The sequence below is a fragment of the Natrix helvetica genome (assembly GCF_964273705.1).
Source record: "Natrix helvetica genome assembly, chromosome: 13".
Lineage (NCBI taxonomy): Eukaryota > Metazoa > Chordata > Lepidosauria > Squamata > Natricidae > Natrix > Natrix helvetica.
The window spans coordinates 4,250,343-4,267,856 of NC_138557.1; the positions used below are offsets into that span (position 1 = coordinate 4,250,343).

Below are 17,514 nucleotides of genomic sequence, written 5' to 3' on the forward strand. Positions count from 1 at the left end.
CACAAGTCCATTTTATATAGGTAAAGGTAAAGTGTCCCTCGCACATATGTGCTAGTCATTCTGGACTCTAGGGGACAGTGCTCATCTCTGTTTCAAAGCCGAAGAGCCAGCGCTGTGCGAAGACGTCTCTGAGGTCATGTGGCTGGCATGACTAAATGACAAAGGGGCACGGAACACTGTTCCCTTCCCACCAAAGGTGGTTCCTATTTTTCTACTTGCATTTTTTAAGTGCTTTCGAACTGCCAGGTTGGCAGAAGCTGGGACAAGTAACGGGAGCTCACTCCGTTATGTGGTGCTAGGGATTTGAATCACCGAGTTCCATAACCAAGATTCCTCTTTTCGTTTCAAGCCCACAACATCCATCATGTCCGCTGCAAGAAAGAAATTGAGAAATGGAGGAGCCAACACCTGCATGCTGCATATTGTTTACTTCCCGAGAAAAAGGAGGCAAAGGAGTGCAAAAAAACAGAAGCCGGCATCAAAGATACCCTGAAGTTGTAGGTGCACGTCTGAAAAGACACCAGGGAACCGTTTCCTTTGAGGTGTGCAAGGTGGGTGGAGAGAGCTTAAGAAAAGCTTAAAACTGAAAGTACCTGTACAGTCATAGCCCAGTTTCAGCAACATCGCCTGAAACAGATGCACTATGAGGGATGTGAAAGATGTAGAGGCGTGCTTGGCTGCTCGCAGGACCTTGCTGCGGTAGTAAAGGAGACCCCCTATTGAAAAAGCATCGGGACATGTGATTATTTTCCTCTTTTTCTAGTGACTGAGAGGGTGGGGGAAAAAACACAAAGGCAGCAAGTGTGCCGAAACTGAACATGCCAAAGATCGCGAGCCTGCACTCTGCCAAGAACCAACCCTGTTTTTCAGAGCTCAATCGTAGAAAACGGAGTGGGGAAGGAAGGGGAAACAAACAGGACGTTCAGGGTTTATTTGTCGCTCTTCTTTCCTTAATGGCGTGTCGAAGTATAATTCTGGAACGGAGCAAATTTGAACACTTCCACTGAGTTTGAAAGACTTAGCAGAAATTACCTTGCCAAGTTGAGTTTAAATTGAGGTGTCCTTCCTGCTTTCCGAGCTTGGCTGTTTTCTCTCAGACGTTTCATTACCCAAACTAGATAACAACATTGATGCTATAAGGTCAAACCCCACTTTCTCCTAGCGTTCATGAGGTCACCTAGCCGGGTAATGAAACGTCTGCAAGGAAATACCCAAGCTCAGAGAGCACCAACTTCTCATTTCAAGCCTGAGCCAGAAATATTCTCCTCTACTGAGTTTAAATTCACGTGACTTTACTACTCTGTCAATACTTTATTTACGCAGCAGCAGCAGCAGCAGCAGCAGCAGCGAGAGAGAAGGAATGCTTACTGGATTTGTATATTTGGCTTCTATCCCTAGAATAAACTCTTGAGGTTGGCATGGAGGAGGAGGAGGAGTAGGCTGTAAGGGCTTCCTTCCGTTCGGAAAGCATGCTGCAATCATTGCAGGTGTATCCATTGCTGAGTTCAGTCTGGTTCTCCATTGTTGCAATATTGCCATTGGCCGGGATGGAAGTCGTATCCCCACCTGTTGAATGGGCAAAATAAATAAATAAAATCGTCTACCAAACCAAATCTACTGGAGTGGCAAGAAAAGCCATCGAAGCGAAAACATACAAGCCGAATTACCTTTGAGGTCCCCATCGTCATCGAGACCTAAGAAGAGATAATTTGTTTGAGTCCAAGGAGGTCAACAAGCTAACAATTTCTGCTATTTCTAAAAAGCGCGAATGAGAAGCAGAGGTGGAGAATTTCATGCATTCAAGACAACAGCAGGGTGATTTTAAGACCACACCCAAGATAGCCATTATGTTATCTAATATTTCCTGATGGAAAAAACACGTTTTTGTACCTTTTCTTGCTGTAACAGTAAGTCACAGTAGCAGGCTTGTTAGGTGACATCAAAATAAACTTTAATTTATGCTACTAAAGATAAAAAAGATTCCCTTATCTCAGTCTCTAACTAAGCTAGTGGCATATTAAAGCAGGAAAAAGATTATTTGTGTAGTATAGCCTTTATTTTCATTGTACATCATGTACGCAATGAAATTGGTTTTATTGTCATTTTTTATCATCTTTACTGTCAAAGATGAGTTTGCTTTAGGGAGCTGCAGGCAGGGCTACTGTCTACGTCCTTATGCATTCCAAAATACATTTTCAAGATAATTTACAAGTGCTGTTATCAGGCTTACTAAATAGATAATGTAGGACGTAGGAAGCATGGACCAGATAAGAGAATTCTACTTTATTGTAAAACAACGTTCACAGAATCTTACATGTCTGAAAGTCTAATTCTCCCAGTCTCTTTTACAGCCCAAGAAATTAGGTTTCCCTCGCACATATGTGCTAGTTGTTCCTGACTCTAGGGGGCAGTGTTCATCTCCGTTTCAAAGCCCAGGAGCCAGGGTTGTCTGAGGACGTCTCCGTGGTTATGTGGCTGGCATGACTCAACGCTGAAGACACACAGAAGGCTGTTACCTTCCCACCAAAGTGGTTCCTATTTTTCTATCTGCACTTTTTATGTGCTTTTGAACTGCTAGGTTGGCAGAAGCTGGGACAAGTAACGGGAGCTCACTCTGTTACGTGGCGCTAGGGATTCGAACCGCCAAACTGCCGACCTTTCTGATCAACAAGCTCAGCGTCTTTCCCACTGAGCCACCACATCCTTTTAGGGGCAGGTCAATTTTGAGTCTCTTGCTCCATTCACCCATTATGCAGCTGTGGGCTATGTTCTCTCTTATCTTTTCCCTAGGTAGCAGTCTTTGCTCCATCTCCCAAGGTCTTTCACACATACCGTTATAGCTGTACAGTCTTTCACGTTAAGAGTCTGCACCTACCCCAGAAATGGTCAACAGCCGTCTGTTCCCTAATTGAAGACTCATCCAGCAAGGTTGAGATATAAGACCCATCACTTGTGCGGCTGCTGAAACTACTGTGGCTAAAAGCAGCAGAGCCCGGCATTTTTCTCCTTGAAGTGGTTCTTACCGAACTGGACTGTTTCATTGTAGTTTTATGGTGTTTGGTCATCCTTAACGGAAAAAAAAAAAAAAGAATAAGAGGCAAAGAGGCAAAACCCAACAGGGTTAAAATGCAGGAAAATAAAAACATTTGTGAGTGCAGGAAAACTGAAAGAGGCAACACAGCACTCCCAATATAGTGTCGGTGTTGCTATGGCTGTTTCAGAAGAAGAAACCAGAAATTGGCATTTCCTTCCCGCTCTTCATCTTTTAAGAGTCTTAGAGGTGTTTGGCTACTGCAGGGGTGTCCAAACTTGGCAACTTTAAGACTTGTGGACTTCAACTCCCAGAATTCCCCAGCCAGCAGAGCTCTGCTGGCTGGGGAATTCTGGGAGTTGAAGTCCACAAGTCTTAAAGTTGCCAAGTTTGGACACCCCTGGGCTACTGGAATACATTGGAAATATAAACCAGAGTTTGGATTCTGCATTTTAGTGTCATATTATGGGAGGAATCCTGGCTCAATCAAACATAATGGGAACCAATTATAGTCCTCTGTCCAAACATCAAATCCTGACCATATGCCATCGTCATACGGGAAGTATATAGCATCTCCACAGAAGCCATCAAAGATCGAAGTACTTGTTGAAATAATGCCAGAAAATGTTGGGAGTTCCAGTTCTGAGCGTCCTGAATTTTAAACATGGACGTCAGGCTCACTAAAAATCAAGTAGAAGCGAAGTCACTTCTAAATCAACAGTGTCCGACCTTGGGAACTTTAAGACTTGTGGACTTCAATTCCCAGAATTCTCCCTTGTTCTAAATCAAGGGATAGCATCTGAGATTAAGCTTTTCCAGTCCCAGACTTCAATGTGTGTACTAAGTTCATGTGTAAACCTTGCCCCATTTTTTAATGCCAAAACCACAGGGAGATGTTTCATCACGCTTTCCCAGAAATTCGAAGTACTGTGCGGAAACCGCATTAAACTACGTAAAATTCGATGGGACAAGACTAAGGAATTGATAACGTAAGAATGGTCGGTAGCAAACAAAAAAGCTTACTGGGGTGACTGATCTGCAAACATCTTTTTCCCAGGATAGCTGCTGCCACTTCCGAAGAGACCCTCGTCTTTAGCGCCCCCATATCCCGCTGCAGACAAACGTAAGCTGCGCCGTGACATTCTTGGCGAGTCAAAGACGGGGTCCAACTTGTGCGCGGTCTCAAACTCCAGGGCGGTCAACGAGTAACTTGAACTGCAAGAAAACACAGGCATGTTTTGGGTTGTCCGTTGCGTAGGACTGCAACTTGCATCTCAGGATATATATTTGCTTGGTTCTCTAGTATCTGGTATCCATGGCAGCTGATACAGCTTTTCCTGCGTGTTAACTTCCCAAAACAGACCCTAGGTACATGTATTTATTTATTTAATATTAGCTGCTGCAATGTGGAAGCTGCGTAAAATGAGTGAAGAAATGGGAAGTGGCAAATGCTGATCACTATCCGAAGGAAGTTTAATTTTAAAGTTTTGCGGTTCACCATTCCTGGAAGCTTATTCTGGCCATTGCCTTGGTTTACCTTAAACCATGGTTATCCAACCTTTTGGCCTGCTTTGTACCGTCTTTGCTTTGCTATTTTTTTTTTATTGATTGGTGAACCACCCAGACTTACCAGTGTGAAAATAAATGAATAAACAAGCCACAAGCAAACAAACAAGTAAACAAAGTCCTTGCGATTCTTAGCTAGGATGTTAGGCATTGTATTGTTACAAGTATTATACTATTATTTATCAGATTGAGACAGCATCCTTCTCATCCACACAGTGACTCTATGGTGGAGTACAGTTAAAAACTGAAAAGCCATAAAAAAAAAGAGAAGAAGCTTCCAACGTATCTTTCTGGCAACCGAGAGATTCTTATGACCTTGAATTTAACTTTCAGACGGTTCATAAAGTGTAGATTGCCCATTTTAAAAAATTGTTACCAAGAGTTCCCAAATGGTATGATTTTTAATCTGTAACTCCTTGATTTATGCAGCTGCTCTGCAGGGACGGTTAACTGTTTTATTTTCCACTTGGTTTTATATAATGCCCACTCTCTGGTTGTTTGTGCATGCCTTCCTCCTTGCATGTACAACCCAAACAATGTTATTTGGGTGTGGCTGCAAAATTCTTGATTTATGGTGACTAATAAAAAGTATGAGTCACGTTCTTAATCAACGTTTCTGCTTCCATAGAATGTAAAAATATACATAAAAAAACAAATCCTCAATTGCTTTTCTTAGATTCTCTGGAAGGCACACCGAAAGTGCTTTGCGACTGACTTTGAGAGTTTCATGCCTGGGTTTCAAACGTACCACAGAACCCACAAGACACAGAACAACACAAGGATCTTTAGAGTTCAGCTTTCTCACCTGAGGGCATAGGTATAGCCAGTGTTGTCTGGCAGGCACTGGGGAGGGTTATATACGTGAAGCCGTGAAAAATCCATGGTGGCTATTTCAAATCATGCTGCAAAAAGGGCGAGAACCCAATGCTATAACAGTTCAAAAGAGACAAAGAGAAAAATAATAATAAAAAGCTCTTGATTCCTCTGGCCTTGTTTGTGGAATATGCGGGTATTTTGGGGAAAGTGAAAGGAGAAAATAATAATAATGCACACATGCACACATGGCACTATCTGAAAGAGCGTGCCTGTTTTATATGACTGCCAATGTTAGATATCCCTTATCAACACTTACAGGATTCTCAACGTCCTTCCTTTTTTTTTTCTTGTTTCTCCCTCCCTCCCTTTTTCTTCTTTCCTTCTCTTTCCTTCCTTCCTTCTTTCCTTTTCATTTTCTTTCCCTCCCTCGTTCCACACTAGTGACGTCCCTTCCCTATCCACCCTATTATAGAATAATAACAAGTCTTGCATGCTACTATCCCTGGCTATATTTTGCATTTACAATTACTAGGCAGCGGTGCTCGGAAATTCCTCAAGTTGGCACTGCTTGCTAAAGTAGATATTATTTTCTAATTTACCCAAGAATAACATTACTGAGATTTTATTTTCCACATCAACAACAGTACCAATCAAGAGGGATGTGTCAAAAGAAAGGGATGTTGTTGTTTTTTGAAAGGCCAAGTTGTTTTCATTACAACTTTTGTTTAGCGCCCTGCTCAGCTTTCAGTTTTAAAAGAGTTTTAAATCCCATCTGGCCAGATCCGGATTTTTTTCCACTCGTCCTCTGGAAAGGCATGGAAGATCTCACCAGAGAAAGACCAAAACACTGCCGAACGTGTATGGATCACAAATCTGTACTTTAGAAAGTTGTTTCAGCTTAGGATTTTAATGGCCTGAACTATGGAAGCTACCTTTCAAAGCATTTTCTGTCTGATTGGCACTCTTCAAGGCAGCCTTTTATGGTTTCAGCATTGATGTAACACTGAATATCAGCTCTCATTTTATCAATTATTGCAGCTATCAAATATCATTTATGGTGCAGCTTGAAAACCTAGGGCAAAAGGTTATAGCCAAACCAGCTTTGACTTGCAAACAGCTAACAGACCCAAATGTTTTTTTTTAAAGTTGTGTATTTGGGAAATCTGCTCCTCTTAGTTTTTGGGAGAAATATATCTTCAAGGTTTGCAGAAGGGGAAAAAACCCTGTTTTAAATGATATCAGGAACACAATTGAATTGTGTTTTTCTGCTGCTTTGGATTTGTTTTATGTATATACGCTGCTATTTTAATTGCTTACGGCATAGGAAATGGCAACAGTCATCAGAGGACAGTACAGATCCCAATTGGGAATTCTCATTGTGTGAATTAAAACAACAACCAACTTTGGAGGAACACGGGAGAGAAAAGAGCTACGCATTCCAAAGGATTTGCACTTAAAACAAACCGTACCTCAATTAAAATGTAAAGCACTAGGAAACAGAATGCAAATATATTAAAATGTTACGATGGAAACATGCTGACATTTTGAGGGATAGTTTTATTTTCCATAAATTTGTCATGCATCCTTTAAAAAGATAAGGAAGTATTAATTTAATTTTGAGCTGTAAAAATGAAGTTCCTGAGTCTTTTACCTTTCTGTTCTATTAGATGAATGCATGTTTAGCCCTCAGAGAAGTTTGAGTAATTTCAAAGTTATGACTTTGAAAGGAGTTGTGGGCATTTTAGAAAGGACTCAATGTTTTTTGTTAAAGCTGACCAGATTTGCCCAGGCAAACGGGGAATAATGTCAGGATTCGCTCCCAAAGTTAGTTTTGAGAGAAGGATAAATTTACAAAACTAGTCAGTTAGCCACTAGTTTTGGCTAGTGCCCAAATCACCCATCAACCACATCAGTTTTCTTAGTTTTAGTCATGAAGCAGTTACACAAACTTGCTGATCGTTTTAGGTGGCTGCAGTATCACAAAGTTGGAAGTTCCTTGGCTTGATTTGGGCTTAGCATCAAACTTAGATTTTTGGCTTGGCAAGTAACAACCCATTATGGTATAGCCAATAAATAATGGTGAAATAAATGTAATGTGTAATGTGTATGAAATAAGGCTACATGCAAAGAGAAAAATAATCAGTTGGGAACTTAAAAAGGAAGACTAAAGGTAAAGGTTCCCCTCGCACATATGTGCTAATTGTTCCTGACTCTAGGAGGCGGCGCTCATCTCCATTTCAAAGCTGAAGAGGCAGCGCTGTCCAAAGACATCTCTGTGGTCATGTGGCCGGGATGACTCAATGGCGAAGGCGCACGGAACGCTGTTACCTTCCCACCAAAGGTGGTTCCTATTTTTCTACTTGCATTTTTTACGTGCTTTGGAACTGCTAGTTTGGCAGAAAAAAAGAGAAGACTACAACTGTGCAAATAATTAAAGGCCCAAGAGTAGAATAACACCTCACCCCCTTTTTGCACTGTAACTAGGGAAAAAATAACTTTAAGGGGAGCATACACACCTAGAAAATAGCATTAAAGCGAAAGGAAATCCAGTGTTCATCTCCAATATGAAAGCAAGACTAGTTATTTGAATAATCTGAAAGATCTCAGCGATGCTTTCACCAACATGACAAGCAGGCTGCAAAACCCATGATTAAGAAAACAACATCACTCCCTGTTGTTCTAATTCGGTCTCAGAAACGGAGGTGTTCACTGGAGAAGAATGCATTTCTGGTGCAGGCATCACAGTGGGAAAAAGATGCCCTCCTTACCATCTGTCCTAAAACTGGTGAAACAGTACAGTTCATGGCTTCTTTCAAATTGTGCTTCAGTTACAATCCAGGTCCATTTTCACCCAACCACAATTTTAACAATGAGAAAAAACAGCTTTCCAAATGTGATTGGAGTGAAACAAAGAGCCTTTCAGGAGGCTGTGAGTTAGATCCTAGGTAAAGGCAGATATTTCCCTCTCTGGCCACAATGAGAATATATCTGCTGCACAGAACTCCACATTGGTGACAGGAAGGGCACCCGGCCAGTAAAATACTCTGCTAGCTCCATTCAGTTGCCCAGACTCCAGCCCGCAAGGGATTATGGGGTTGTTAAAAGATGATGAGGATGTGAATCTGTCCAAACGACAAAGCTCATATCATTTCCAAAACTAGGGGCAGATTTTGGTGCTCAAACAACAAGTCAAACATGGCTTCAATTTTGTTTCAAATTCATCAGGTCAGCAACTTGGAGAACCTGTTTCTAAATGTACACTGGCCAGGAATTCTACGGTAAAATTATAATAACCTGCATGGCTGTAATATGAAAATATTACACCTTATCCTAAACTGGATCTTCTCTATCTTCACAGAAATAAACTTCCTAGGAGTTCTAGTAAGTCATAGTGGATAGGGAAGGCTGAGAGATGGAGTTCCAAGAGGTTTGGAGATGGCCAGGTTGGGAAAGGCTATTCCTAAGCAAATATGTATGGTAAGTATTCTAATACTTCAACTACAAGGATGATTTCAGCATCCTATCTAGAAAGCGATGTAAAACACTTTCCTGTCCAATTGGATTACTTCTTTTAGGTTCTTCAAAACTTGGGGGAAGTATACAATTGTTTTGACACGCATAAAGCAGTGATCTTGCAAAACAGCAAATCCACAATTAGCAAATGATGTTTTTAAAGATGCACCATAGACATAATAAGAGACGCTTCCTGCAATTGGGCTTCAAACGGTTCTCCAAATTAAGGAAGCAATTAGAAAGAAACTTCCATATCCGCTGGGTCTTCCCCTCCCTTCCCTTGGTCACACCAACACCAGCTTAGGTTCCGCCTGGACCTGTGTATCCACAGTTACTACCAAGGTTACTCCGAGTCGAGGGTTTTGAAGTCATCATCACTTCTGGTTTCAAGTCAAAGTAAAGGGACCAACTGTAACTGGCTTGTTCGAGGAGACCTTCAAAACCACGGGGGTTAAGGGAAGTCATGATGAATGGGTCATATGTTCCGAGAAGGCGGCCAATATTGTTGACTTTCACAAAACCGGAAAGCGACATCCTCAACAAGTGAGCCAGGAATATTAGAAACAATTGTAATATCTGTTTTTTTGCTATGGTTCCCTTGAGCCTAAACATAGCTGAGAGACATGGTTACTTAGCAAACAACATGGCATCAACAAATCTAATTTGGACTTGGCTGCACGACAGCTGCTCTCTTCTTCTTCTTGGAAGCCCACATATGAAATATTAGGTGATGAAGAAATGATTTTTTTAATTGGCAGAAGCACAACCTGTAGATATGTCCTACAGGAACGGAGCCCATAGCTATTATTTGCATGCAAGCTGTTTGACTATTCAAACTGTTTTCTTACTGTAAGAAATTGGGAAGCTTCCAAGAATCCAAAACAAAAATATATTTCATTCTTTTTCCCCCCCCCAACCTGGCAGTTGAACGGTGTACAGAGGTGTTACTGGCAATCCCCATCAACTGAAGCGTTCACCTTTTGGGGTGAACTTCCATTGGAGCAGCGATTGAGTTATGGAAGTCAGAGATGTGGAAAGTTATGGAAGGAAGGGGGACTAGCAATAGCACTTAGACTTATGTACCGCTTTACAGTGCTTTACAACTCTCTCTAATTGGTTTACAGAGCCAGCATGTTGCAACAATAATCTGGGTCCTCATTTTACCCACCTCGGAAGGATGGGTCAAACTTGAGCCTGGTGTCATTTGAACTGCCCAACCGGACCAAAGATTGGTCCAGATCACAACCACGTCATGTGGAAAAGAAAGGATCCCTCAAAATTGCATGGATTGCACTGATTAATTGTTCTCACACTTAGGAAATTCCTTTCCTAATTCTAGGTTGGCCCTCTCTTTGAGAAGTTTCCACCAGTTACCCTTTTGTCCTGCCCTCAGGTGTTTTGGACAATAGGTTGATTCCCTTTTTTGTCACAGGCCATCAAGCTCAAGTTTGCTCAATTCTTCAAGGGAGAACTGCCCCAAGGACCAACATTTGATAGAGCTTACTCTGTCAAAGAATATCAATCTCTTTTCTGTATAATATGCAGGTAATGCAGTAGGTCAGCTTTGGGGACTAAATGATGCTTTTCAAACCAGAATGGTTGGTTCACACATGGCACTAGGATCAATAAGCCAACTTTAAAAAAAAAAAAGGGGGGGGGAAAGTTTTATATGATAAAGTTTTTTCTACTCCCTGTTTTACTCTATAGGTCTGTGTTATTGGGGAAGAATGTGATCAAAAGCACAAGTGGAATATGTGAATGCCGTCTTTAAAACATATCCAAGTGGTACAAAGCTGTCAACAAAGCTTCATTTCAGAGCTGTTACACATCTGTTAAGTTCAGAACCATGGACATCCTTTCCCTTTTGTGTTTCACTGCAGGGGCTTGTGTAAAACCCATGAAACAACACGGTTGTATGCATTACCACAATGCTGAACTAGAAAAAAAAATCTGCTTTCTTTGCTCTGCACAGCTAACATCTGTTTTATGGGAATACCTAATACTGCACATCAGGGCTTCTCAACTTAATTATTGTGGCCCTGCTTGCTGCAGTAATACAGAAGGGAAGAAGAAGCAATAAAGCACAATACCACTTGGAAAGTGAAGGAAATACTGATCAAAGTTGAGTGCGCACCACTGGTTTTAAAATTTAGGTATTCTCAAAAAACTGTGGCTGTTTTCAAAGTGTGGTGTGTCAAGCGTGCATCCCAAGGCAATCCTCAAGTTCAACCAAATTGTACTGCACATTAAAACCGAGTTAATCCAAGCACTAACAAGCAGCCTGCAATTTTGAACCTGGCTGCTATTTTAAGGGTGTACCTGACAACCTAATTAATTTCTGAATTCTGTTTATTTAGTCAACACATTTATTTAGGCTCAACAACTGACTTCCCCAGGCAGATGCCTCAATTGCTCTTACAATACAAGGGATATCTAACATTTCGCAGTCTGTTTCACACATTGTCGTGTGAAATGTTATTAATTTGCAACAGGCTGAACAACCAGAGTTGAACGCAAAGCCGAACAATCAGTTGAAAGCATGAACACAACCATCCCAAATAAATAAATAAATAAAGCGCACGTGAATGGACTCAAATCTAGCACACCGCAAGCTTGATCTGCATTATTCCCAGGAGGGACTACACAATGACAAAACACCTTTCAACACATAAAATATCTTTTAAAAACAAATATATATATGGATATAATTTCCAAACTTAGAGCTGCAATTCTGCTCATAATGCTAAGCAACAGAACCTGGCTCTTATAAACAACTCTGAATATCTGATACACACGTTAGCTAAAAGACTTTCTGAGATAGGATGCCTGCAAGCCAGTGTGATTGACACAATTGTCAATTGTTTTATGCATCAAACTAGGTCCCCCCACCCCCGTTGGGTTTTTTTAAAAAAAAGCACCCTGCTCACCACGCCTGGCTAACCCGAGCAAGCAAATTAAATCCTTGCTTTGACAGGGCTAAAAAGAAGTTGCTGGAGGAGAGATCAGTTCTGCCCAGCCAGCAGTAAACTGCAGCAGGGATCCACTGTTCAAACCTGAAACTTTTCCAAATCCAGCATGGTTCCACCCTTGCAGAAGGCACCGGGCGATGCCTCAGTGTGGCATCCTTTTCTAAAGCAGGATTTGCCAAAGAGAAGAAGTTTGAGAGTTGACAGCAGGCTCAAGACTCCTGTATTCCACTCTGCGGAATCCCAAAATGGCTTCCCAGCTTCAACAAAGCCTGAAGGATCAAATCTAATTTAATCCAGCCTCTTGAACTCCTGCCTGTCAGTCACAGCCAGGCTTCGAAATGATTGGCCCGAGCGAGGCGGGCCAGCCTACTACATTTAACTCCTTCACTCCCAGCAATGCAAAGTCTAGAAATTGTTGTCTAAGGATGTATTTACAGCTACAGTGGTTTCCTTAGGGTTTTAATTCGGTTTTAAATAGCTTTCTTAAAATAATAACAACAACAACAACCCTACATGGCTATGGATGAAACATGTAACAGTGATCCCATTGTCATCGGGCACTTGGTACCATGTCCAAGAATTTTACAAAACATATAAAGAAATTCTTGCGATAACACCAACTGCAAAAAACTGCGCTTCTGGGAACATCATATATTTTAAGAAGGTCCTTGGTTGATACCTAGGACGCTGGTAGCAACCCGTAGCAACCATTAGCACCAGTCAATGGTATTTGTGATGCATTTTAAAATGTTCAGTTGACTGAGTTTCATGTTTAATAAAATAGGTAATAATAATAATGTAGTAATAACGTGTTAAACATCTATGCCACCTGACTCTCAACGACTCTGGGCAGCTCAGAACCAGCAAAGAAATTGCACTAAAATCAATTACAAAATTAATACAACTAAATTGATGTGGAGAACTCCTAAAAAAATAATGTTGTGCCGCAGATCCGATCAACCCTTCTTGCATTTATTATTGATTTAGCCCAGTTACAAAATCCAGTGATCACAGTGGATTTGGAAAAAAAGGGGAAAAATTAGTGAGGGGAAGGATTACATCAGAACCATTGTTGCTTTTTATAAAACAGGTGAATTTCCCATTTTGGAGTCGTATGAAATGCAATTCCAATACACCTTCTATGGCAGCGCCCTTTTCACAAGGAGGATTCCACTGCTAAAATACAGAATCAAACACGGATAAGAGGAAAGGGCTTATCCAAATAAATTCCCCAGGCATTGTCACCCATGCAAATCACCACAAATTCTCCATTTTTCATCCATGCAAATTGCCATTTTAATGTCAGGAACGCTTCCTGCCCCTGCCAACGTGCATTTTGGAACCATTCCTTTCTCTAACTCTTTTCCTCGTTGAAACCACAGGAGCTGGCACTGGATAAAATGCCACTGCTAAATTTTAGCATTTAAATATGGATAGGGCCTACGTGCTTCACACACCGAAGCCCCTGAAATCAGCCAAGATGCACTGCTTCATTCCAAGCCACCTTGTGGTTTGTACAGACTGGTCTATATCTTACTGTGGCGATGAAAAAAAAAAACCCAGCACACCTCACTTCTGCTGCCACCTGTTGCTCACCTGTTGATGTTTCTCACCTAGTCCCAAAGAAGCGCCACTCTGCGGCCTCTCTTGCTTTTCCTGACCTCTTAAAACTTTTAGGATTCTGAAAACCTTTTAGAAAAAGGAGCTATTTATGCTGCAGAAATCGCCATGTGTCTCCTGGCACAGATGCCCAGCCTTGGCAAATTGCCTTTTATTCACTACATTATGCCAGCAGCGACCAGCAAGATGCCAAGCCAAGTTTGTAACTCCAATGCTATCAGAGGCCTTGTTTCATTTGAAAATTCCCGAGTCCAGATAAACAGAATGCTGTTTTTGTTTACCAGCTGTCTTGCCCCCAGCCTGCTCTGGAGCAAAGACACACCATTAGTGGAGGTACAGATAAGCATTGGTGGTTTTTTCTTTTATTGGCATGGGCATTTATCTGCCAAGGAAACAGGAGGCACCAGCTGTTGCTATTCAGATCAACACACTAGTAAAATTGTGTGAGCCTGGAACAACTTTGCAAGACTAACAACCCCACATTCTCATGTGAGGGGGAGCATAAGGATAAAATACCTCTCCTGGTTTGTTCATCAAATTTAGATGCTGCCCATCTCACTATCCAAGTGAATCTGGGTGATTTATAGATACAAACGATAAAACCAAAGGGGGTGGGGAAATAGAATTTAACAGATTTAAAACACAGCCAAGGATAAAATAAGAACAGAGTTAACAAAAAGTTACAAAGTTAAAGATCCTTTTCATGAGTTTCTGCTTCTTTGTTACATCGCAAGGAACAATAAATATAGAGAGCACAATTATATGGCTACAAAAGATCATTAATTTATTTTTCTTAGAAAACTTCCTTTTAACTGACGTTGAAAATCTCTTTTATTTCTTACCTTTCATATCATGCTCTATTATTAAAACAAAGATGCTCATCATCAAAAATAAAACAAGGACGCTCCATTTCAGCTTGTGTATTTGTCAGAGGTTATTCCGCTGCAAGACTTTGGGGTGAATAATAGAAAACCAATTTTTCTACCCATCACTGGCTGTTGTGTGCTTGCTTGAATAATTACATCTGACATCACTTTTGGAAAAGATACGCATTCTGCCTTGAGGCTATGTTTCCAACAGTTTTTATTAGATTTATTAAATCAAGCATGTGAATTCTTAACAATATACTAAATTTTGAGTGGGCTTAAGGTACTGGGTACAGCCAGACTGTTTAATCAGTTTTTAAACTAATATATTTTGCATGCTTTGTGGGTTAATAACCAGTTTAAATGTGCTGGCTGTTAAGTGCAACCTATGCTTTAAAAAAAGCATGAATTGAGGGGAAAGTTTGTTTAGGATATCCATAGTTTGTTTGAAAATAGTTTATGAAATTAAAAAGAACAGAGATAAATGTCCCTTTTCAGTAACACAAGATGGAAAAGGTAAATCATGAGCCAACAGGCAAAACCAGAACCATCATTGTTACAAATCTTAAATAAATAGAAAAATGAAAAGTTGAAACATTAAAAATATGTATCAAGCGGAAGAACCAGGATTAAGAGAAAAGGTAAACATGGTAACATGCTGTATGTACATTACTGAGATGCATTAAATTTATTAGCATCATTGTCAACCCCCCCCCCCAAAAAAAAAAACAGCTTATGTATACTGCAAAAGAGAACAAAATGGAGGCGGGAGTAAACAGGATTGAAATAATTTCAGTATTTTTTAAACTTAAAACTCCCACAAACCTCCTTTCAGCAATCCGTAGGTTAAAAATAAATTAAACAGAAGTGAAACATATCCGCATCAAAACATACAGACAGGGCATCATAAACCAATAGTAATCAATCATAAGATGGTCAACAAAGGAAAAATAATGTATGCATTACAAAGAGCAAAAGGGAGAAGTGGGCCATAGGAGGCAGCAGACATATATTAGGAAAGAAAATGAATTATTGCTGCTTCCGCCACAAATTACCTTGAAACCCTCAATATTTGGCAGTTTAGTTCTTTTAATGGATAATCAGATAGAAAACTCTGACCCAAGCTGGAAGAGAGATCATGTTGTAAACTGCCTATTACCAGAGTCCTCTGCTAATAGGTTACCTAAAATGTGTAATTAATTAAGCTTAATGGCAAGCAAAGAAACAGATGGCAGAGAAACGGAGCATTTATACCCTTAGTTATTTATAAACATAAAAAGTAAATAATGTGTATGTTAGGAATATAGATTAGTCTTAACACATAAACTGTGTTTATGTGTGCTTCTGAGTCATACTTTCCTTGGAAATATTTGCCACTCCCTGCTTCCTATGGGTGTGTGTGTGTGTGTGTGTGTGTGTGTGTGTACAGGTAGTCCAAAGTTGAGCCCAACATTTCTGTTGCTAGGGAAACATTTGTTAAGTGAGTTTTGCCCCACTTTACAACTTCTCTTGCCAGTTAAATGTTAAATGAATATTTGCAGTTATTCAGTTAGTAACAGGGTCATTAAATGAATCTGGCTTCCCCATTGACTTTGCTTGACAGTAAGTTGCAAAAGCTGATCACATGACCCCGGAATGCTGCAACAGTCATAAATGTGAATCAGTTGCCAAGCATCTGAATATAAATCACGTGACCATGGGGCAGCTGCAATGGTCGTTAAGTGTGAAAAATGGTCCCAAGTCACTTTTTTCAGTGCTGTTGTAACTTTGAATGGCCACTAAATGAACTGTTGTAAGTTGACAACTACCTGTATACGTATATATAAAGTGTGTATGTGTGTGTGTGTGTGTGTGGGCAGTCCTCGACTTATAACAGTTCATTTAGTGACTGTTTGGTTACAACAGCACTGAAACATGTGATTTAGGACTGTTTTTTCACACTTAACGACCTCTATAGCATCCCTGGGATCAAAATTCAGAGACTTGACAATTGATTCATATTTACGACGGTTGCAGGATCCCGGGAGTCACGTGATCCCCTTTTGCCACCTTCGGACAAGGCAAGTCCATGGGGAAGCCAGATTCACTTAACAACCACGTTACTAACTTATCCACTGCAGGGATTCACTTAACAACTGTGGCAAGAAAAGCCGTCAAATGGCTCAGAGCTCACTTAACCGATGTCTCCTTTAACAACAGCATGTCTACTCTCAATTGTGGTCGCAAGTTGACTACCTGTGTGTGCATGCATATATGCATATATATAATATATATACATACACATACATACACACACATATATTCTGTCTGTCTGTCTGTCTGTCTCTATACACACACACACACACACATATATATATACACACACACCCATACGTGTGTGTATACACACACAATTTATACTCTCACTCTATATATACATATCCACAAACACACATATGTACATATACATTTATACACACACATATTATATATATACCCATACATGTGTGTGTATATATGTATATCTTAAACGGGAAAAGACCCGAATACAACAAGACCAGCATATGTATGTGTGTGTGTGTGTGTATACACACACACATACATACACACACTCTCTCACTCTCTCTCCACACATACATATACCATTTATTATATATATTTTGGTGTGTTGTGTATACCTCTAATAGGATCGGTATCAAATACTCAGAGCTGCACCCCCCCCTCTCACCTGCAGGTATTATTTACATTCTCTGGGGGAATGAAATCTCTTCCCTTCCCCTCCACCCTCAGCCAGGATGGAGACCCTCCTCTGAGGGGGTGGGGCTAAACCCAATTTATACGCCCCCTCCCCGCCTCAGCCTTCGCAGCTTTTCCGCCTCCTTCAGGGCGGGGAAACGGTGGCCTCCCTCCCAACCCGTCATGCCCGCCACCCCTCTATTCGCGCGCCCGTCTCGAAGGCAGCCGCGGCCGACCGAAGGCAACAGGTGAGCCGGGCGAGGCGGGAGCGCGCACGCCCCTTCCCACGTTACCTGACGGGCCAGCCGTGCGCGTCCCCGCGCCGTTCGAAGCGCCGCCGCGCTCTCCTGAGGGAGGGGAGGACTAAAAAAAAAAAACCGTCGCCGCGCGCGCGAGCACACATGCGCGCTGGCTCCCC

At 41.1% G+C, this 17,514-nt stretch overlaps 1 protein-coding gene across 11 annotated transcripts in view; it reads right to left on the reverse strand.

Annotated features, from left to right (window-relative positions):
- The window catches only part of SUN1 (Sad1 and UNC84 domain containing 1), a 34,992-nt gene extending 17,478 nt beyond the window's left edge, over positions 1-17,514 (reverse strand). For 3 of the 11 annotated variants that reach the window (XM_081965664.1, XM_081965670.1, XM_081965663.1), the window contains exons 1-6: positions 17,390-17,514; positions 4,055-4,246; positions 2,876-3,066; positions 1,668-1,694; positions 1,369-1,566; positions 594-716 (exon numbers count right to left, since the gene is read on the reverse strand). In XM_081965664.1, coding sequence (XP_081821790.1) covers positions 594-716; positions 1,369-1,566; positions 1,668-1,694; positions 2,876-3,066; positions 4,055-4,246; positions 17,390-17,499 — 841 coding nt within the window. In that variant the 5' untranslated portion in view covers positions 17,500-17,514. Of the gene's footprint in view, positions 1-593; positions 717-1,368; positions 1,567-1,667; positions 1,695-2,875; positions 3,067-4,054; positions 4,247-5,402; positions 6,793-11,853; positions 12,159-15,436; positions 15,540-17,088; positions 17,219-17,389 lie in introns of those variants that run through there. The other 8 variants (XM_081965665.1, XM_081965671.1, XM_081965667.1 and 5 more) reach the window with 7 other exon arrangements.